This window comes from Centropristis striata, chromosome 5 (assembly GCF_030273125.1).
Source record: "Centropristis striata isolate RG_2023a ecotype Rhode Island chromosome 5, C.striata_1.0, whole genome shotgun sequence".
Taxonomy (NCBI): Eukaryota; Metazoa; Chordata; class Actinopteri; order Perciformes; family Serranidae; genus Centropristis; species Centropristis striata.
In genome coordinates this window covers 8,683,034-8,705,841 of record NC_081521.1, presented here as the reverse complement: position 1 = coordinate 8,705,841, position 22,808 = coordinate 8,683,034, and the positions used below count along the sequence as shown (strand labels likewise).

Here is a 22,808-nt window from a genome sequence, read left to right as displayed (position 1 = left end):
TGTAACCCATTTAGGCCTGAAAAGCCTGGAAAAAATGCCTGTAAAACCTCTGGGCGATTTTAAAATAACCCCCTAAAACCTAAAGTTTCAAGTGTCAGCACCTCCTAAATAATAGATTTTTCAGCCTCTGTAGCAGATAGAAATGAAATTCAAGAAAGTATTTGAGAGCTTATAGCTGTTGTATCTGAGCCAACCAAAGCGTCTCATCAGCTTCTTCCTTCATGTTCACTGTGGTTTGTTGTTGTCTCAACTCATCAACGCTAGTTGGTGCTCCAGTATAATCGGTCCGCCTGAAACTCATCCAGTGAGAAACGTTCCGCGGTGCAAAAATAAGTGCGATTAAAATGCGCCAACTTTTTTAACGGCTTAATTTTTGTGTAATTAATTAATCTTAATTAACGCATTAAAGTCCCGGCCCTAAAAATAATCTTTTGGCTCTTTAATCACCATTGGTGGATGCAACACCACAGTCACTTTCAGCTCACTTCCTTTCCATTTCCATCTTTTCCATTTGGTGATAACGTCCCTGTGTCTTCTGTTCCTCAGATCACAGTGTCAGTAGAGGGCCTCCCAAGCCTAGCAGAAGGAGAAGCCTACTCATGCTTCTTCCAGGACACAGAAGTTCCTGCCTCACCCACTAAAACTGGTGTAATATGCTCCACCCCTGATGCCAGCAGTCTGCCTCCCATTGGTCATGGAGACGGTGAGTATTTTTTATATTTGGGCAGCAATTGTACCCAATGGGCCGACTTTTTTCAGTGTGTACCAAATATAATAAGGAGGGGGCAACGAGATTGGAATGGGAAATTCTGACTTTGAGTTGTTTAAGATTGGCACAAAAGCTACGTGCTGGAGACAATGTGGACACCGGGAAGCCAATCACTGGCATGTCTTTTGGGAGTGCCCAATGGTTAAATCCTTCTGGATAGAGCTTCATAAAGTATTAAGTGGCATATTTAACACTAACCTACCCATGCAGTTTTCTATATTATTTTTAGGAAATTTAGATTTACAGGTCAGGCAAGCTGATGAATATTTATTAGGTATTTTGATAACTGCTGGTAAAAAAGCACTCACAAGGCGTTGGTTGCTCCCTGACCCACCTACGGTGCAGGAGTGGATCGGTACAGTACATTACATTTATCTTATGGAGAGGATTACCTTCTCCCTTCACCTTCAGAAAGATAAATGTGTTAAACTGTGGTCCAAGTGGGTTGAATATGTTAATCTGGAACAGACAGAAGTACTGTAAGGATGACCCTGTAATGTTGTTTTGTATTGTAACATTGAACTATGTTTAATTGGGTCTATTGATTAGTTTGTATTACTTATTTCATTTTGAAACTCCATGGTGGATAATTTCTTTTGATGTATGTATGTATTTGATGTACTGTATGATAATGCTCTCACAAAGTAAAAATAAAAAATGTAAAAAAAAGAATGGCACAAAAGTTGATCAGATAGTTTGAAGACACAGACTGATGAGTGATTTGTTGTGATGCAGAGTTTGTGATGGTGACCCTGTCCCTGCGATTCACAAACGTGACGGTAGCAGAGACAGAATTCACCTTCTACAACTGCAGCTTGGTCCAGCAGCTGTCTGGACGCAGGCCGTGAGTACACACACACACACACACACACACACACACACACACATACAGTGAATTCCCTACCAAGGTTATAATAGTTTTGGATTTTTCATTAGTTTTAGTTTTAATTTTGTTGTGAATTTTTGTTTTCAAATTCAGTTAGTTTTAACTAACTCACTAACTAACTAGTTTTTTATTAGTTTTAGTTGTTTGTAATGGGGTATTTGTTGGGTGGGAGATTAAAAGAGGTCACAGTAAATTTTGCCTTTATTTCCTTTGTCTTATCCATCTTCATTATGTATAAAAAAGTTGACAAAGACGAAAACGAAGGACATTTTCACTGTAATTTTGTTTAGTTTTGTTACCACAAAATACAGTTTCTGTTAATTATCATTTTTTTTAAGTCTCATTTTTATCTTTATTTCAGCTAAAGAAAATGTTTTTTCAATTCTTGTTTTCGTTATTCCGATTTGTTTTTGTTAACCATAATAACCTTGTTCCCTAGCCCCTTACCCTAACACATGGCTACCTTTACATACACCTAATGTAACCTGAACCCTTAAAAAAAGTCAGAACTCTCAAAACAGCCTTTCAAGAAGTGAGGACCAGCCGAAATGTCCTCACTTTGCAAAAATGTCCTCACTCTGTTGGTTAAAAATGTGTTCCGGTCCTCACTATGTAGGAAGTACAAGAACACACACACACACACACACACACACACACACACACACACACACGTATTATTCAACACAATGTAGCAAAACCTCTGATACTTTTAAGTAAGCTATGCATAGTTGTTTTGACAAATTCAATATTCACAAATGTGTTTAATGCAATTAATTAATTTCTACCATCAAAAGGAGTTTCTAACATTTGCATTGCTTCTCCCTTTTTGTAATGATTAGTTGTGTTGTTCTTCCTGTCTCTGCTGTGTGCTCTGCTAGATGCCAAGGGTGTGTTAGCAGTCGCTGGGGCTGCAACTGGTGCATCCATCAGCACGTCTGCACACACAAATCAACCTGCAGCCAAGGAGTCACCATCTACAACCAGAATGTGAGTCAACATCAAGTGTGAAAGGGAAGGGCTTAGATTGCATCGAGAGATGTCTCGAAGACGTGTTGATTCAACTTCATGCTCGTTTCGGAAGATCATTACAGTCCGTGGTGCTGTTGAATAGTATTCCTTTATATTTAAAAGTATTTCTAATATTTTGTCGAACCCATTTACATCATCAGTGTGTGTTGTTAATTTAGGGGATTTTTTTTTCCTAGTTGTGCTTTGCCCCTTTGAAGTCGTTTGGTGTCTCTTTGTAGTTGCTTTGACTCTTGGTGGTCACTTTCCTGCTGTTTTGCATCTCTTTGTAGTCTTTTTGCCTCTTAGTAGTTGCCTTGTGTCTTTGTCGTTATTTTGTGACTCTTTGAAGCTATTTTGCTTTGTAGTTGTTTTGTTCAGTCTCTTTGTCGTCATTCATGTTTTCTTGCTGTCTGTTTTTTTTTTTTTACCCCTTTTATGTAATTATTTTGTCATTGTAGTTGTCTTATGTCTCTTTGAAGTGGTTTTGACCCTTTTTGTAGCCGCTTTGCTTATCTTACCGGTGGCCCTGAGAGCTCACAGTGCTGCAACTTAAGAAAACACATGCTAATCTACAAAACACGCTGCAAAGACCACAACACAATAGAAGTGTTTCCGGAGGACACTTAAAAGTGATGCACATGTCTGGACACACTTCTGATATTATCATGTTTTTTCAAGATAATGATAATTTCACGTTATATCGTTCATAGCCTGTTAACGTTCATAGTGTGCTAACGTTAACGGCCAATCAATAGCATGTTAACGTTAGCCAGCACTCGATAGCATGCTAACATTAGCGGGCTAGCAAGACCAAGACCAACTCGGTGCCGTTGAGAATCATTCATTTATTTGATTTGTTTAACTGCAATGTGATTGATACAGGCTAGCGGGCTAACGCTACAGGGCTAACGCTACAGGGCTAACGCTATATATCATGTTATAACATGAAAATATTATTATCATGAAATAACGTGATAATTTCACATTATAACGTTAAATTATCATTATCTTGAAATAACGTGATAATATCAAGCGTGTCCAGAGGTGTGCATCACTTTTAAGTGTCCTCTGGAAAAACTTCTGTTGTGTTGTGGTCTTTGCAGCGTTTTCTAAATGCTGCGCTTGTGTTGTCAAATTGATGAAGATGTTTTCTCAATTTTCTTGTGTTTTGTGTATTTGCATGTGTTTTCTTAAATTGCAGCGCAGTGAGCTGTCAGAGCCACCGTGCTTTTAGTACCTTTTGGCGTTTCTGGCTGTCTATTTTGTGTCTATGACTTTTTTCAGCCCTTTTGCATTTCTTTGTTCTTTGTAGTTGCATATGTTACTTTGTGGTCATTTTGACTCTATTCTCGGTTGGTACCTGTCACTTTGAGTGACAAGCTGTAGGTGAGGGGGCCCCTTGGCCTGTGGCCCATCCATCCATGACTGTGTGGAATATAATTCAAAGACATTAGGTCTGTTTTGCTGATCATACTGCAACATTGTGTACATTTATTCTGTGCATGTCATTTTGCTATATTTCGTCTAGTTTTTGTCTTGTTTGTCTTTTTTTGTACAGATTTTACCATGAATCTTTTTTTTAACTCATAAGTTGCTTTGTAATGTATTTGCACACCCTTCTGTTTTATCCTAATTTTGTCTCCCCCCTGCTTCTTTTGTCCTTTCCTTCCTCGCTTGTTCACTTGTGCTCCATTGTCAAGTTCAAACCGCCAACACCCACCATCCCCCCACCCACCAGAACACAGACCCCTTTACCTCCCACCACCCGGGCTCCAACAACAACACCAACAACAACAACAACAACAACTGCCCCAACCACAACATCACAGCCACAACCCACAGAGACACCTCCCCCCACCACAGCAGCTGCCCCTTCAACCTCCACTGCAGTGACACCACCCGCCACCACCACCTCGCCCCTCACCCTGGCCTCAACTTCCCCCTTTGTGAGGACCTTCAGCCAGGCCACAACCACACACACCAACGTCACCACCACCACAAGCGGGGCCCTCCCTGACGCAGAGGGGACAACAGAGAGCAGCACTACAAGAGCTGTTTCACAGGAGAATAAAACCTTGAATATCACTGATGGAGCTCCACACACTACATTACCCAGCAGCACTAGTGCACCGGTAGTCCCTATCCTGAGATTATTAGAGCCGTCTGGTGACACTCTTGGGTCTTCCTCTGATGTAAGCTCAACCACCTCCAGCCAAGCGTCCCTTTTAATAGACCTGCCTACCAGAGACCACACGGAGCCCGTCCCTCTGGCCGAATCTGAAGACTCACTCCCCTGGTTGAATGAGTGGGAGAAACCAGACGGAGTGGACTCTACGACAGGTTCATCTGTTCCCAGCCAAAAGCCCTTCACCTCCACACAATCACCTGAAACACTTACTGACCCCAGCTCTGAATCTGCACCAGACTACCAGTCAGATTCCTCCACTGACTCTTACTTCCTGGTGAGTTCAGAAGCAGCTGGTTTAGAAATCATACCGTCTCAACAGTCGAGATGAAAACCTGCTTCAATATATATATATATATATATATATATATATATATATATATATATATATGTATATATGTATATATATATATATATATATATGTATATATGTATATATATATATATATATATGTATATGTATATATATATGTGTGTATATATATATACATATATATGTATATGTATATATATGTATATATATGTATATGTATATATATGTATATATATGTATATGTATATATATGTATGTATATATGTATATACATATACATATGTATATATTTGTGTGTGTGTATATATATAAATATATATATATATATATATATATATATATATATGTATATACACACACACACACACACACAAACATATATATATACATATATATACACACATATATGTATTGCTGTAGAATGAGGACCTCATTCTTCAACAATGCAAACAATGATAAATACTGACTACTACACTTGTATTGCCGTTATCTTCTTTAGCTCTCCCGTCAATGAAAAAGACAAGTGACTAACACAAAATCAGTGTAATCTCAGATGTGAGGGTTGAGCTTTAGAAATTCAAGGAGCTGACCTGACAGGTTTTATCAAGAAGTCTACACCTTCCATACCATTCTGTTCACTTCACCCAACAATAGCTGTGTTTTGAGATTGTTTTAAGACGATTGCTGTCCACTATCATGACATTTTCAAGTCAACTCCCTCCTTCGTTTTTTTATGTCTAATGTTTCATTGCTATGGTGTGTTTTTGTCTTCCTGGTTATTTTATTATTGCTTCTTTTTAAGTTTGGCTTGCAGTTTCTTTTTTTTCACAGACTTTCTGCTAGGATAGGAATAAGACTGGATAACTACTCCCATGGTGGATTTTTTTTTTGTACACTGCAAAAAAGGTGTGTCTAAAAACAAGATAAAAATACTAAATCTGAGGGAAATGATCTTGCTGCATGGACAGATAATTTCACTTGACAAGATTTCTTAGGTTAAGATTATCAAATCTAGAAATAAGCATGTTGAACACTTAAAATAAGATAAATTATCTCACACTTCTAAATCTAAAGTTGTTTTTTTATTTTGGTACGAAACAAATAATCATCAGGTCACTCTGCTCGGGCCAGTTCATTGCTGCTGGCAGCTTTAATTTATCTTGTTTTAAGAGTTAATTTCTTATTTTAAGTGTTCAACATGCTTATTTCTAGATTTAATCATCTTAATTTAAGAAATCTTGTCAAGTGAAATGATCTGTCCATGCAGCAAGATCATTTCCCTCAGATATAGTGTTTTTATCTTGTTTTTAGACACACCTTTTTTGCAGTGTGGTACCTACATCAAAGAGGACTTTATTTAGATCATTTTTGTGGTCTGTCTGTCCACAATCTCAGTTTGGTGGATTGGAGGAGAATGATTCATAGGACCTAGTGTAATGTTTTGGTTAGGACGAATGATTATTTAAAGGCTGATTTCATGGTTCATCTAAAGTTCCTTGCACCGAAAATCCCCCGGGCCTGTCCCTACGTATTTGGTCCGTCCACCATGCGGTGTCAACGCCCACCAGGAGCGTTTAAAAAGCGACCAAAAATGACCAAAAGAAGACACAAAATGACCAAAAGAAGACACAAAATGACCAAAAAAACACATAATGACCAAAAAAAGACACAAAATGACCAAAAAATGCAAACAAAATGACCAAAAAAGACACAAATTGACCACAAAATGATCAAAAGAAGACACAAAATGACCAGAAAAGACACAAAATGACCAAAAAAGACACATAATGACCAAACAAAAGACACAAAATGATTTAAAAAAAGACACAAAATGATTTAAAAAAAGACACAAAATGACCAGAAAAGACACAAAATGACCAAAAAGAAGACACAAAATGACCAAAAAATTGAAACAAAATGACCAAAAAGAAGACACAAAATGACCAAAAAATTGAAACAAAAAGACCAAAAAAGACACAAATTGACCACAAAATGATCAAAAGAAGACACAAAATGACCAAAAAAGACACATAATGACCAAAGAAAAGACACAAAATGACCAAAAAAAGACACAAAATGATTAAAAAAAGACACAAAATTAAAAAAAAAAGACACAAAATGACCAAAAAAAGGAAACAAAATGACCAAAAAAAGAGACAAATTGACCACTAAATGATCAAAAGAAGACACAAAATGACCAAAAAAGACATTAAATGACCAAAAAGACTAAAACACATGAACACTTTAACACAGTGGAGACAGAGCTGACTTCCAAAATGATTTGGCGACCCCCAGAAATCATCTCGGGACTCCAATTGGGGTCTGGACCGCAAGGTTGAGACTAGCTGCACTACACTAGTGGCAGGTATTTCATACAACTTAATGTCCAAAATCCCAAACCATCCCTTTAATTTTTTCTAGCCGCTTGAAGCAACTACATACAAACACCCTTGATGATGTACAGGACACCTGTTCATGGAGATCCTTTTGACTAGTTTGTAGATTTACTGTAGCTACGTTTTCATTCCCCTTATGTGTACTGTAGATATTTTTTGTTGTAATGGTTAATAATTTGTCACCAGGAATGTCCGTGTGTGGAGAAAGTTCAGGATTCCTCTCTGCTTCCTGTCAATGTGGAGAGGAAAGTCACTCTGGTTGGACAACACCTGGACCTGTTTCAGGTAAAGTATCCATCCGTAGTGAGTGAGACTACATTAATGCTGTTGAAACTTCTCTTATTTTGGTTCCAATTTGTCAACTTCCTATGTATTAGTTTCTGTCTCTGTTCAGCATCTTTCAGTTTGTCCTTACATCACATGCATTGCTCCTTTTTCTCCACACAAACTTGGCTATCAGTCAGATTTTTTATTTTATTTTAATTAAAGTATAAAGCTGCCAGGAACCCAAAATACAAACAAAAGACACAGGTGTCTATGGAAATGTACCTTCTTTTTTTTTTTTTTACCATTTATACACACAAAAAAAGTAGAAAAAAATAATAAATGATAAAACTACAAAACAGTCTATTTGCTTGTAAATTAAAAATAGTAATAGTTTTCATTGTAGAAAGAAAATTCACATTTTAATAATGTTCTAGAAACATAAATGTCACACTGAAAGCTCCTATGATTGAACTTTAACTGGCTTTCTCAGCTTGTCTACATATCATATATAAATAAAACATGTAGATAAAACATGTGTTTTTTCAGTAAATAGATGGACTCCAGAGGGTTAAGGTTCATATTATTTGTTAGTCTTAAAGTCTAATAACAGCAGTAAGAGCAAAATAAATGCTGTAAAGTGCATTTCCTGTTTCACTTTAAAAGGGCACGGAGGCTTGTAGAACCTGATAATGTAATAAATTCCCGATAATGTAATAACCCCGATAATGTAATAAAAATCTGCACTTGAGTCCATGGAAAATGTAATGAAACCTGATAATGTAATAACTTTCCGATAATGTAATAAAGTGCAATTCCCAAAAATGTAATACACGTTTTACCAATAATGTAATAAAGTGTAACATTAATGGAAGGTTTTTGATCAAATCAAAGATGGCGGAAAATCCAATTTGGCCGAAAAACCCCATTGAGGATGCATTGAGCTGGGATTGGCCCAAGGGTTCCAGTGATACATCGTTAGTGAAAAACGGATGAACGGGTCAAAAGTGAATAAACATTCAACTTTGACCTGTTGGTGGCGCTAGAGCTCTTGAGCTAGAGTTGATACACAGTATCACCACTTGAACCCAAGTAATGGTGGTCTGCTGTTAAATTATTACAATATTGGGGAATTATTACATTATCAGGACTTGGGAAATGAAGGCTAACCTGATAATGTAATAACCTCCCATTAATGTTGTACTTTATTACATTATTGGTAAAAAGTGTATTACATTATTGGGAAATGCACTTTATTACATTATCGGGAAGTTATAACATTATGGTTTTATTACATTTTCAATGGACTTAAGTGCAGATTTTTATTACATTATCAGGGTTATTACATTATCTGGACTTGTGAAATGAAGGCTAATCTGATAATGTAATAACCTCCCATTAATGTTACACTTTATTACATTATTGGTAAAAAAAAAAAAAGTGTATTACATTATTGGGAAATGCACTTTATTACATTATCGGGAAGTTATTACATTATCAGGTTTTATTACATTTTCAATGGACTCAAGTGCAGATTTTTATTACATTATCAGGGTTATTACATTATCAGGTTCTACAAGGCTCATATGAAAAGCTCCAGCCCATAGAGCCTTATGATGCATTCTGTGTTTAGGATATCATTTCACTGTCATAACAAAACAAAGCAAGCATTATGTGAAGACTTTCAGTTGTTTTTCCCCAGGAAATCAAAATCATACAATTAGCTTTTGCAGTGACACTCTGGAACTGTTGCAGTTGGACCGTTTAATGATATATGTCGGAGAATTTGAATGTCTGTGGTGTTTACATTTAGGACGAGAACTTTGACTACGAGTGTGTGTTGGACATTGAGAACCAGTCGGTGGTGGTGGAGGCCTCCGTGGAGCCAGACGCCTCACACCGATCAGTCTTCTTGATCACCTGCCAGCCCCACCAGGTCAGAAAATACCTCCATATATTGATTTATTTCAGTGTGTTGTTGTATTTAGTCCACAGTACAGTCTTCAATCCTGGAAATAATGCTGTCCTGGAAAACTCTGTATCAAGGTTATTTTAGTTAACAAAAACTAACGAAATAACGGAAACTAGAATTGAAAAAACATTTTCGTTAACTGAAACAAAAACAAAACAAGTTTTTTTAAAAACGATAACTAACTGAAACTGTATTTTGTGGTTACGAATCTAAAACTAACTAAAATTATTAGATTAGATTAGATTAGATTAGATTAGATTCAATTTTATTGTCATTACACATGTCAAAAGTACAAAGTCGTTATAGTGAAAATGTCCTTCGTTTTCATCTTTGTCACCTTTTTTCATACGTAAACCTTTTTGGTTGATATGAAATCTATTTCATCTATCTGGTTTTATGACTTAATAAACTTATTGGGGCTGAGATGGATCAGACAAAGGAAATAAAGGAAACATTTATTGTGACCTTATTGAATCTGGCACCCAACAAATACCCCATTACAAAACAACTACAACTAATAAAAACTAAACTAAAAACTAAGCATTTTCCAAAAAATAAAAACTAATTAAAACTAGCAAACACACTTTAAAAAAATAACTAAAACTAACTGAATTTGAAAAGAAAAATTGACAACAAAATTAAAACTAAAACTAATGAAAAAAACAAAACTATTATAACCTTGCTGTGTATCAGATCTTTTTCACAAAACTTAATGTTCATGATTAAAGAACATTTGCAGATAGTTCAGGGCAAAACAAAATCATTCTTTGTTAGTAATAATTAAAAAGCTCAGTTAATCTGCCTCTTCGGTGCAGTTGGTGTTATTTTGTTGTTATATTATCATGAAAAAAACAAAAATAGCTCATAAGAGATTAATTTCAGAGCTGATATCTAGATATTTCCCATGGTTTTCTTGATAATGATTTTGGTTATTATCAAGATAACCATGGAAAATGATGGCTACTTGTCCCACACTAATAACACAGATTTTCAGTGTGATCACGTTCATTTCTCCCAGTGTGCCAACAAAACTACCATCTTTCTTGGTCTGGACATAGCTTGAGTTATCATTGTGAAGCAGCAGCACAAAAAAATTGCTTTCATAATATGTCGACTGACAACCTGTTTGTCTGTTTCAAACTAATGGAGTAAACCCCACCCATGTGGTAGCATCCATAATGAATAGAATAGAATAGAATAGAATAGAATAGAGTCTTTATTTTCATTGCCAACATTGCCAATAACCAACTAAGGCATGCACCCATCAAACAAACAAACGGAAAAAAAGGACATCACACACGAATCACAAAGTAAGGGACTGTAAACAGAGACACATTGTAAAGGGAAAACCTATTGCACATGTTACACAGAGAAAAAGCTTATTGCACATGTTGCACAGTAAAAATAAAGCTTTTTGCACATGTTGCACAATAAAAATAAAGCCTTTTGCACATGTTGTACAGTAAAAATAAGACCTATTGCACATGTTGCACAGAGAAAAAGCTTATTGCACATGTTGTACAGTAAAAATAAAACCTATTGCACATGTTACATAGAGAAAAAGCCTATTGCACATGTTGCACAGTAAAAATAAAGCCTGTTGCACAGTAGAAATAAAGCCTATTGCACATGTTGTACAGCAAAAATAAAGCCCATTGCACATGTTGCACAGTAAAAATGAAGCCTATTGCACATGTTGTACAGTAAAAATAAAGCCTATTGCACATGTTGTACAGTAAAAATGAAGCCTATTGCACATGTTGTAGAGTAAAAATAAAGCCTATTGCACATGTTGTACAGCAAAAATAAAGCCCATTGCACATGTGGTACAGTAAAAATAAAGCCTGTTGCACAGTAAAAATTAAGCCTATTGCACATGTTGTACAGTAAAAATAAAGCCTATTGCACATGTCACACAGAGAAAAAGCTTATTGCACATGTTGCACAGTAAAAATAAAGCCTATTGCACATGTTGTACAGTAAAAATAAGATGATTTAAGCACCATGAAACATGTGCCAGAGGGCAGCGGCTGGAACAGCCGGTGTCCTGGGTGTGACTGTCTGTAAATCAAGATAAATCAACAAAAAGAAAGGTCATAACCAACACCAATACACCAGCAGCATGCTGTATTAACAAAAATCAATAAAGAGCTGTCTCTTGATCATGCGATCCTGTGTTTCTGTGAGTTTGTTTCATTAGCTCTTGTAACCAGATCTTTGCACATGAATGTGCATACCATCAGCTCATATCATAAGGAGTGCTAGTGCTGGTTTAATATCTCGTCTTGTTTCAGTATGCCTATTCTGCCTTGATGGAGGAATACCCCGCCATGATCAACGTGAGGAGAAAAAACAACTTCCTCATCGACACCGCTGACGATCTTTATGGTGTGTGTTTCTTTCTGTGTGTGAGGAGAATCTGTGTGTCCGGCAATCTGAATACATAGAGTAGTTGGAACACACTGGCTCTCATTTATCAAACGAGCTTACGGCAGAAAGTGAGCGCAAAGTGGGCGTACGATCATTTCTACCCAAGGCTCTGCATTTATCAATCTGGACGTGAGCGGAGGGTACGATCAGATCTCAGTCTGCTCTCAGCTCGTTACGCAGGTTTGAGTCAGCGTGAAGTCCACACGTCTGAATTGATCTTAGACTATAGACGTAATTGTCCAAAAAGTGAAAGTGAGGAGCATTTATGGGTACAAGTCAGGAACTGACCTACTTTACTTATTTCAAGGGTGCTGAGTCCAAAATAATGGTTCCCAAGCGAAATTTTGAGTTTTTGACCTTCTCATTTGCATATCAAAATGGCGGCCAAATTGCCCATCTTGCTCAATTGTTGGACCATTTTCCCCAAGTTTTTTTGTAAGTAGGCAATCAAAGATGAGGAAATTAAGTTTCTGGATCTATAGTCTAGGGTCAGAGCAAGGATATAGTGGAGGCTCAGTGTCTTTTTGTATATTTATATATATATGCAAAATACCAACTTTTAAGGTGAAATGAAGCATTATTTGTGTGTTTTTTTTAAGGCCGACATAAATATTCGATCAATATCACTTTTAAATGTTCCAGTTGGTATTTTGCATATATACATATACATAAAAAAGGCACTGAGCCTCCACTATATCCTTGCTCTGACCCTAGACTATAGATCCAGAAACTTAATTTCCTCATCTTGATTGCCTACTTACAAAAAAACTAAGGGGAAATGGTCCAATGACTGAGCCAGATGGGCAATTGGCCATTTGATATACAAATTAGAAGGTCAAAAACTCAAAATTTCGCTTGGGAACCATTTTTTTTGGAATCGGCACCCTTGAGATCTGTAAGGTAGGCCGGTTCCTGACTTGTACCCATAAATGCTCCTCACTTCTTATAGGAGGCCCTTTATTCTGAAATCCGTCTAGACTAATAGTATCGATGCCTGGAGCTGATAAAACTCTGTGGTGTTTTGTTTTTTAATGGTGACAAACCAAAGCATGTTTAGGATATAATATTTATCATGAAAAAAATATGAATCATGTTTAAAATAAATACACCCTGCGACCGTGAAATTCTTTAACCAGAATACTAGCCGAGGATATTAAATGTTGTTGTCTTCTGCTATTTGTTTGGTGCTGGAATAGAAACATAATTCCAGTCAGCCACATGCTCCTCTGACTGGGACAGAATTATTAGTAAATGTAAAGAAGTGAATAATATATCTCCATCATACTGATAACAATATTTGGATATTATATAGGCTGTTAGGCTTTATATATCACAATGTATAAATGAAATATTCCAACCTCACCAGGAGTTTAATGCTCCACTGCTACTCTGCTGACAGCACCACTGATTTCCTTCTTTTCACTTTTTATGCTGCCAAACTAAACCAGTTTGTTGTGTTGCAGCTGTTGGACGTCAGCGTTTCACTTTCTGACTCTGAGAAATTCCTCTTCTTTTGGGATTAAAACTTTCTTTAAAACATTGTTTACCTTATTAAATGTTAAGTCTGCGCTCCAAATGTAAAATATTCACCAAACTTGTTTGAGTTTAACTATAAGAATTTTTATTCTATAAACATCCATCGCTGTGTATTTCTGTAAAATGTCTATTTAATCCTGTTGTTATTTGTTACGGTGCACTTTGCTAATAAAGCTGACTTTAGGGGGAAAAAATCATCTTTTTGGCCGTATTGCGCCCTTCGGTGTCGTAAACTCTCGAGGCGAGTCTTCTGAATCAGGTATATATTATATACACTACTGGTCAAAAGTTTTAGAACACACCAACTTTCCCAGAATTGAATTGAAAATTATGCAGTTTAATGTCTCAGTGTACTCTTAAAATGTAATTACATTTAAAATTCTTTATTGAGCATGATAGTGTTTTGAAAGTAAAAAAAAAGATTCAAAATCACATTTTATGTTGGACTAGGGACTAAAAAAAGACACAAAATGACTAAAAAAAGACACAAAATGACCAAAAAAAGACACAAAATGACTTACAAAGACATGAAAATAATTCAAAAATTGACTAAATAGCCCAAGACTCCATAGAGTTAAGTTGTTAACCCATTTCTTGTTCCCTAAAAAAGGCCTACTTGTATAATTCTGAAATGTACATTATTTTTCAGTTTTGGTTAAGCTTCCCTTTTTTATTTACCTCTGGCAGTTCACCACTTACCTTTGTACCCTTTCAAGCTGTTCATTTGACTTGAACTGCTTGAATTTCAATAAAAAACTGGAAAAATTGGGGTGTTCTAAAACTTTTGAACGGTAGTGTATATATTATATATATTAGGGTGTGGTATTTAAATGAGGCTTGTTTCCAGCTGCCACATTTATCAACAGCCGATCATTCTTACGCTGTGATTGGAGAGATACGCTCGCTTGATAAATCAGGGCCAGTGTGTAGTGTTTTGATAGATAATAATGTAATTTCCTCTTCTCTGTCTTTTTTCAGTCACCCTGTTCAACTGCTCAGTGGGCCGATCAGACTGCAGCAGATGTCGCACTGCCGACCCAAAGTATGGCTGTGTTTGGTGCGGCGGTGCTGCAAGCTCTCGCTGTGTGTACCAGGACTCCTGCAGCGAGGAGATCAAACACACCTGTCCTGCACCTGTCATCCACTTTGTAAGAGTTATTCACTAATCTTTTGAACACAAGGAACACTGAGACATTAAGGCTACGTTCAGACTGCAGCCTGAAGTGACCCAAATCAGATTTTTTCGCCCCTTTGCGACCTGCATCTGATCTTATAATGACAGTCTGAACGACACAGATCCGATTTTTTCAAATGCGATCCAGGCCACTTGGATATGTGGTCCTAAAACCGATACATATCTGATCTTTTGACATGCGACTCCAGTCTGAACGGCCAGGTCGCATTCATCATACATAGGCTGACTGGGGACTTCCACCGGGCGCGTTACAGCCGCGGCACGGCAGCATAGCGAGCCAGCCATATACACGCGAGATAACGAGAACACGTGATAATCCTGACCATACGTCTGTAACGCGCCCGGTGGAAATCAGGCTTTACTGCTTGCGGCCACGTTTTCCGCTACTTCCGTAAACACTGAGCACGCTCGCTGCGTGTGACGTCGTCGTGTCCTCCAATGCGCATGCGGGACACTTTTGGTACGTTTAAAGTTCACACTGGAGATCACATACAAGTCGCATTTAATTGGAAATGTGAACGACCTTGAAAAAAAATCGGATTCCACAAAAAAATCTGAATTGAGCATTAAGCCCTGCTGTCTGAACGTAGCCTAAGATCTTTTTTGAGAGAGAGAGAAAGTAAAAGTAATCAGAATCAGAATCACCTTTATTGTCATTGCACAGGGTAACAAGTACTCATACAACGAAATTAGCCATCAACCCGTCCAAACGTATAAAAACGCACACAAACAATATGACAGAGGTGAACAGGACAAGAAGACAAGTTTAAGTGTATGAAACTATCAAAAATGAAGGTTAACTCACCTATCAGTAGGAATATATTTTTTCCAGATGGAAAAGGGCCAGGAAATGACATTTTGAGTGCTTTTATGTGGTGCAGAATGGCAAATTTGTTTCCTTTGGAAAAGTCTGCAAAAGTCTGTTTCAATATGGCCTCCTGGAGGTCATGTGACAAATTAAAGCATTGCTATTGGTTCCCTATACTCTTCCATCTTTTTTAAAGTATCACATCACTCAAAAACATGCATTGTAGAAATTTGACAGGGCAAAAATGGGAATGTTGGCTGAGGGCAACACTGTACCATAGAGCAGCTATTCTCAACCTTGGGGTCGGGACCCCAATTGGGGTCGCGAGATGATTTCTGGGGGTCGCCAAATCATTTTGGAAGTCAGCTCTGTCTCCACTGTGTTAAAGTGTTCATGTGTTTTAGTCTTTTTGGTCATTTTGTGTCTTTTTTTGTTATTTTGTGTCTTTTTTTGGTCATTTTGTGTCTTTTTTTGTTATTTTGTGTCTTTTTTTGGTCATTTTGTGTCTTTTTTTGTTATTTTGTGTCTTTTTTTGGTCATTTTGTGTCTTTTTGTTGGTCATTTTGTGTCTTTTTTGGTCATCTATGTCTTTTTTGGTCATTTTGTGTCTTTTTTTGATCACTTTGTTTCTTTTTTTAGTCATTTTGCGTCTTTCTTGGTCATTTTTTGTCTTTTTTCAGTGAGATTGATGTGAGATTCTGTTCAGTGAGCGGGGGTCGCGGACAACATGCATGTTTAAATTGGGGGTCGCGACTCAAAAAAGTTGAGAACTCCTGCCATAGAGGGTTGAAATAATTTTTAATACCGGTACTCAATTTGTAATATTTCCAACAATCAAATCACAGACCCAGTTTGATGCATTACATTGGAAGGTCCTGGCTGTATCACGCTGTCATGGTATCTGAGGCTTTATGTCCTAACAAGACAGGATATACATCTGATACTTGTGCTCCTCTTGTGTTTCAGCTGGACCCAGTGTCCGGTCCCGTAGAGGGAGGGACGGTCGTCACTATTTCAGGCTCCAACCTCGGCCAGAGAGCTGGAGACATCCAGAACTCAGTCACAGTGGCTGGGGTCCCCTGCAGCGTCATCCACAGCAGATATGAAGTCTCCTCAAGGCAAGTCGTGCCCAGTGGTGGAAAGTAACTCAGTACTGTACTTAAGTATCATTTTGAGGTACTTGTACTTTACTTGAGTATTTCCATTTTATGTAGCTTTATACTTCTGCATCACTACATTTTGAGGCAAAGACTTTAGACTTTTTTTTTTTTTAGACTTTTTACTCCACTACATTTTATATTATTAGGGCCTCGGGGCAATCTCCCCAGCACTGGTCTCATACAGCAATTGCTGTAGGGACCAGTGCTGCACTACTGTTATACTGTGGATTTCTTCTTCTTCGTCTTCCGGACGCAATTTCGTCCCGCTACTAGTCCTACAACTTGAAGAGTTGCAGGACAAATTATATATCAAAACATGCGGTTTGATCGGGATCGGTGTGCTATTACTTTTCTCTACAGAATACGAATTTTTCACGACGTAAGTCGCGAAAAACTGCCCAAAATTATGCATTGAAATGAATGAGCGAAAAGAACAATAATTGGAGATTTTTAAACGTCAACTCCTCCGGCATAATTTCACCTAGAGACTCCATTTAAACTTAAAACAGTAGACACAAGTCTTGTGTATCGGTGTATTAATCCACGTTTCGATAGGTCATATAGTTTTTTATCAATCCCTGTTCAATGACCATGATCATTTTTGGAGAAATTCTGAGATTATAATGGGTGTGTATTGCACGGAATGTTCGTGTCACAGTGTGTGACTTCATTGCCAGAGTGTAGAGGGAGAGAAAAAATTGTCAAAAAATACATTTGAAAACTGCGCTCCAGGCCGCAAATTTCACTCTGCAGAGATAATTTATACATAGAAACGTAGGAAAATTTGTCTTCTCAATCACAATCCTCTGGTAAAGTTGTCAGAGTTATAGTTTGGGCGTAGGACACACAGATGCGCGACCAACACCACGAACAGCCTCATTGGCTCCCATATTAAAAACGCAGGAAGATCTCAGAAAAAGGGACATTTAACAGTGTTTGTAGATCGCTCTAACAAAGCTATTTTTTCATTTTTCTAAAAAAAAACCATATGTAGACATTCAGGAAGAACTCGGGACGCTCAAAGTGAACTCGGATCAATGATAGGTATTATGGTTTTGCCAGAAATGCTTTCTGTTCGAGGCCAGAAATTCCAGTCCACTCTTTCATCAACAGGTGGTGTCAGCTAATTCTGTTGATTGCTTTGATCTGATTGCCTTTGATCTTTGATGTGATTACAGTTACAGATACACACACACACACACACACACACACACACACACACACACACACACACACACACACATGCACATGCGTGTAAGACACATGCATACACATGTTTCAAACACACACACACACACACACACACACACACACACACACACACACACATTTTGAGGTTAAAGGGCATAGTTTGAAATCTCTGAAGAATCTCATCATAGTGTACACACACCGGCAGTAGCCCCCGTGGCCCTTTCAGAATTTCCCCAGAGGAAATTTTCTAGTTATATTATATTAGCTGACAGCTTTAGTTACTTTTTCATGTCATTATTTAACATAGAAAACATGATACATTTGAAGTGATTAGACATTTTTTTTAATTAAACCTCATAACAGTATATTAAGTAGTTTAAATAAGCCCTATCTGGACAACAGTAAAATGCTGCTTACATAAATATTAGTGTTGGGACAATGGAGTCCACTAGATGGCGCTCTTTTTTTTAACAAAGGACTGAAAACACACTCAATTATCAATGCTGAAGCCTTTTTTTAAGCCAAGTCCACCATCTAGTGGGATCAAAAAATAAAGCAAATGCTTCATGAAGCCTCATTGTCCCAACACTAATAAATACATCAATAATAATAATCCAATAATATATTAGAATATATAAAACAATCTGAGTGGGTCCATTCTGCATAACAAGTACTTTTACTTTTGATACTTTAAGTACACTTTGATGCTGATACTTTTGTACTTTGACTTCAGTAAGTTTTGAATGCAGGACTTTTACTGTAGTGGAGATATTTTACAGTGTGATATTAGTACTTTTATCTAAGTAAAGGATCTGAATACTTCTTCCACCTTCCTTCCTTTTTTTTTTTTTTGGCCCACCACCACCCCCCCACTTTTGGAGGACAACTTTATTTTTATTTACATAACAAGAAAAGGTCAAACAACTTAAACAGAAAATAAGGTAAATAATTTTAAAAAATAAAAATAAAGAGTAGATATTTACAACACCAGTTGTTGTTTACGTTGATTTCTGATAGTTAATGGGTAGGAGGAGGGTTATTGTGTGGCCATACATATATGCTGATAAGCAAATCAGCAGACAGACAGACAGACAGACTTTTATGTAAATGCTACAGATGCGTATGTGTGTGTGAGTGTGTGTGAAAGTGTGTGCCTACTTTGTATTTATAAGTGTTTGTATATATATGTGGATATTTCAGGGTGAAAAGGTAGATGTGTTGCAAAGTTATGTGGAATTGGGATCAGGCATTTGTAGAGGTGAATTCTTTAATAAATGTAGACCAAGTTTTGTTGAATCGGGGTATATTGTGATTAATTGATGCTGACATTTTTTCCATTGAGATTTGGTCTATTAACAGATTCTTCCAGTCTTTTGTAATGGGGACTATTGTTGTGTGTTTGTGTTGCAGGATCGTGTGTCAGACTACGAGCAGTGGAGGAGAGAAGAGCGGCCAGGCCTCAGTCAAAGTGAGGGGGGGGGGACTGGGACTGTCTGCTCAGATCTTCAGCTTCCAGGTAAATACCTCAACAAGCAGTATGTTTACATGCACAGAACAAAAAGAGCTAACTCAAACTAATCAGGTAACCATGTTAATAAAGTGAATTCTACCACTTCTACTACAGATGTTTAATCTTACTCCTGTGAGAGCACAGCTTGCTTACATTACAATTTTACAGAGGTCTGGTGACCTTACTTCTTTTTTTAATCCACCCCCAGATTTTTGTTTTGATTTTTAAACTTTTAGTCTTTAGACCAGACCTGGGCATCGCCCTGGTTACCCAGAAATTAGAAATCAATATAACCACAGTGATGCACATGTCTGGACACGCATGTGATATTATCACGTTATCTCAAGATAATTATATTTCCATAAAGTGATCTATAGCGTTAGCCGCTAGCATTAGCCGCATCAGTCACATTGCAGTTAAACAAATCAAATAAATGAATGATACACGTTTTAGCACCGAGTTGGTCTTGGTCTTGCTAGCCTGCTAACGTTAACACGCTATCGGTTGGCCACTGACATTAGCATGCTGTCTATCAGCCGCTAACGTTAGCATCGCTATAAAAATTATCATTATCTTAAAATAACTTGATAATATCACATACGTGTCCAGACGTGTGCATCACTTTTAAGTATAGGTTGACTGATATATCGGCTGGCCGATATTTGCGTTTTTTTACTTGCCAATACGTGCGTGCATTCGCCGATCAATGAGCCCATTTCACTGAGCCCATTTCACTGAGCCAACAGCAGGCAAGGCTGTGTGCAACACCTCCAGGCTCGGTGCAACACCTCCATTCTCTGGTGAGCTGCTCGTGATACCAGAAAAAAGAAAAACACATCAAATATGTGGATAATCTGAGGCACCACCACCTCCAGGCCTAGAACAACATACACATTGTTTACTATCCAACTGTTAATATGTTTTGTTTGTTTTATTAATAAATGTTTCTTCTTTTGTTTAAATTGAGACTTGAGATTAACATTTGTTATTGTGTCATTTTTATCATGTAAATGGAGGAAGAAAAGGCAATATCGGCTTCAAGAATCGGCCCAAAAAAATCGGCAGCACATTTCGGGGATCGGTTAAGACTGACGTCAAAATAATCGGTATCGGCATCGGCCTCAAAAAACAGTCGATCACTACTTTTAAGTGTCCTCTGGAAACACTTCTGTTGTGGTCTTTGCAGCGCTTTCTAATTGCTTGTTTTGTGAAATTGATGAAGATGTTTTCTCCATTAGCTTGTGTTTTGTGTATTTGCATGTGTTTTCTTAAGTTGCAGCACTGTGAGCTCTCAGGGCCACCATAAAACCCCCCCAAAAATCTTTATACTTTGATGACCGTATAATATTGTACATCATACAACAAAACTACTTGCTTCGTTGAGGCAACACTGGGTGAATTAGCATTGTTTGCTACTTACCCTTGGGTGCTAAAGTATTTTTTTTCCTCCTTTTTTTTCACCCATCTACCCACTTCTATTTTTTTTCTCCCCAATTATTTTGTTTTTGTTCTCCCTCATTATTATTTCTGTTTTCCCTCAGGTTCCTGAAGGGGCACTGGAATTAACACAGCAAAAGTTAAATGAAAAATCAAAAAAGCCAAAAATGTCCCTAATGACGTACCAGGGTTTAGTGAATATAAACTCACTGAATATCTACACAAACTCCTGCTGCACTTCAGCCTGCCTGCTGGTGAATTATGGCGAAGCAAGAAAACAAGTGTTTACACAAAGACGTCTCTCGGGCATTTTCACACCCAGTTCACAGGCAGCACTTATTTTGGATCCTTGCATGCTCCCCCTCTTTGCTTTGCCAGTTTGCTTCAGTTATGAGAGCACAGTAATGACTCTTGGGTGTGGACCAAAACTAAGACCTCGCGAGAGGGGCATTTTGGTATTTTTATTTATTTTATTATTAGCTAATCCTGAAATGCCTCATTTGGAGAACATGAAACAACTGTGGTCTAATTAGGGGCTGCACAATTAATCAAATTTTAATTGTGATCACGATTATGGCCGCCACGATTAAATTAACCTGATCGTCGGTGGTATTTCCATTTTAAAATGTGTCTCTCCTGCATATCTAATCAACACTTTCTACACCAGTAGTCCTCCAACCACCAGGGGGCGGGGCCGTTTTTCTCCTCTGAAAAAGTGCTAAGCAGGATGTGACGTAGTACTCGACGCCAAAACAATACGCGCCATTTGTAAAAGCCGGCGAAGCAGTATTGCCAACTTAGCAACTTTGTTGCTATATTTAATGACTTTTCAGACCCCCTTAGTGACTATTTTTCAAGAAAGCGACTGGCGAAAAATCCAGCAACTTTTTCTGGTGTTATTGGAGACTCGTTCTTATTCTTCTTAGAAAGAACGAGTCGAAGCGGCACAGTCCTCCTGCAGCAGTCTCTCCCAGCTGCAGAGCCAGAGGGGATGTTAACCCCTTAGCGTCCAATCTGCAAATAGCTAACAGGCTAACAGTTAGCTCTGTAGCAGTACAGTGTGTATGTGCTAACAGGCTAACAGTTAGCTCTGTAGCAGTACAGTGTGTATGTGCTAACAGGCTAACAGTTAGCTCTGTAGCAGTACAGTGTGTATGTGCTAACAGGCTAATAGTTAGCTCTGTAATAGTACAGTGTGTATGTGCTGCTGCTGCAGGAGGTGTTCACTTAGCGATCTCTGTTTGTTTACAACAAGCACCGGACACTAAAAACTGTTCCTATTGTTTAAAAGTAGTGCAATAACAATACAGATGTTTTCCCTAACATGATGAATAATCACGATTAATAATCCTGATTACAATATTGATCAAAATAATCGTGATTATCATTTTGGCCATAATCTTACAGCCCTAGATGGAATACAACTTCAGGAAGCATCAAGAATGATCGTAACACTTCACTGAAGCTGTTTAACGTGCCTCAGTGTTTATACAAGAAAACAAAAGAGCTTTCCAACACACGATTTCTGACTACTTAAAGAAAAGACCGCTCCCACTTGGCTTCTGTTAATTAGGCTTCATTTAGAATGTGTGAAATTAAAGTGAACTGCCGCAGTGCAATAAAGTAACAGCACGTCCCCCTGTTTACATCACAGTAAAAGGGCTGTAGGTTTAACAACAGCCTTAATTAATTAACACAAGTGACAGGTGAATTAATTGGTGTACTAGCAGCCTTCCAGTGTTTCCCAG

The 22,808-nt window shown here is 37.7% G+C and overlaps 1 protein-coding gene across 1 annotated transcript in view; it reads left to right on the top strand.

The window, feature by feature from the left end:
* The window catches only part of plxnb1a (plexin b1a), a 142,913-nt gene that overhangs the window by 77,549 nt on the left and 42,556 nt on the right, over positions 1-22,808 (top strand). Inside the window, exons 8-17 of the mRNA XM_059333327.1 lie at positions 547-703; positions 1,505-1,613; positions 2,534-2,642; positions 4,364-5,125; positions 7,744-7,842; positions 9,635-9,757; positions 12,088-12,181; positions 14,738-14,907; positions 16,729-16,880; positions 19,524-19,629. Of these exons, the coding sequence (XP_059189310.1) occupies positions 547-703; positions 1,505-1,613; positions 2,534-2,642; positions 4,364-5,125; positions 7,744-7,842; positions 9,635-9,757; positions 12,088-12,181; positions 14,738-14,907; positions 16,729-16,880; positions 19,524-19,629 (1,881 nt within the window). The remainder of the gene's footprint in view (positions 1-546; positions 704-1,504; positions 1,614-2,533; positions 2,643-4,363; positions 5,126-7,743; positions 7,843-9,634; positions 9,758-12,087; positions 12,182-14,737; positions 14,908-16,728; positions 16,881-19,523; positions 19,630-22,808) is intronic.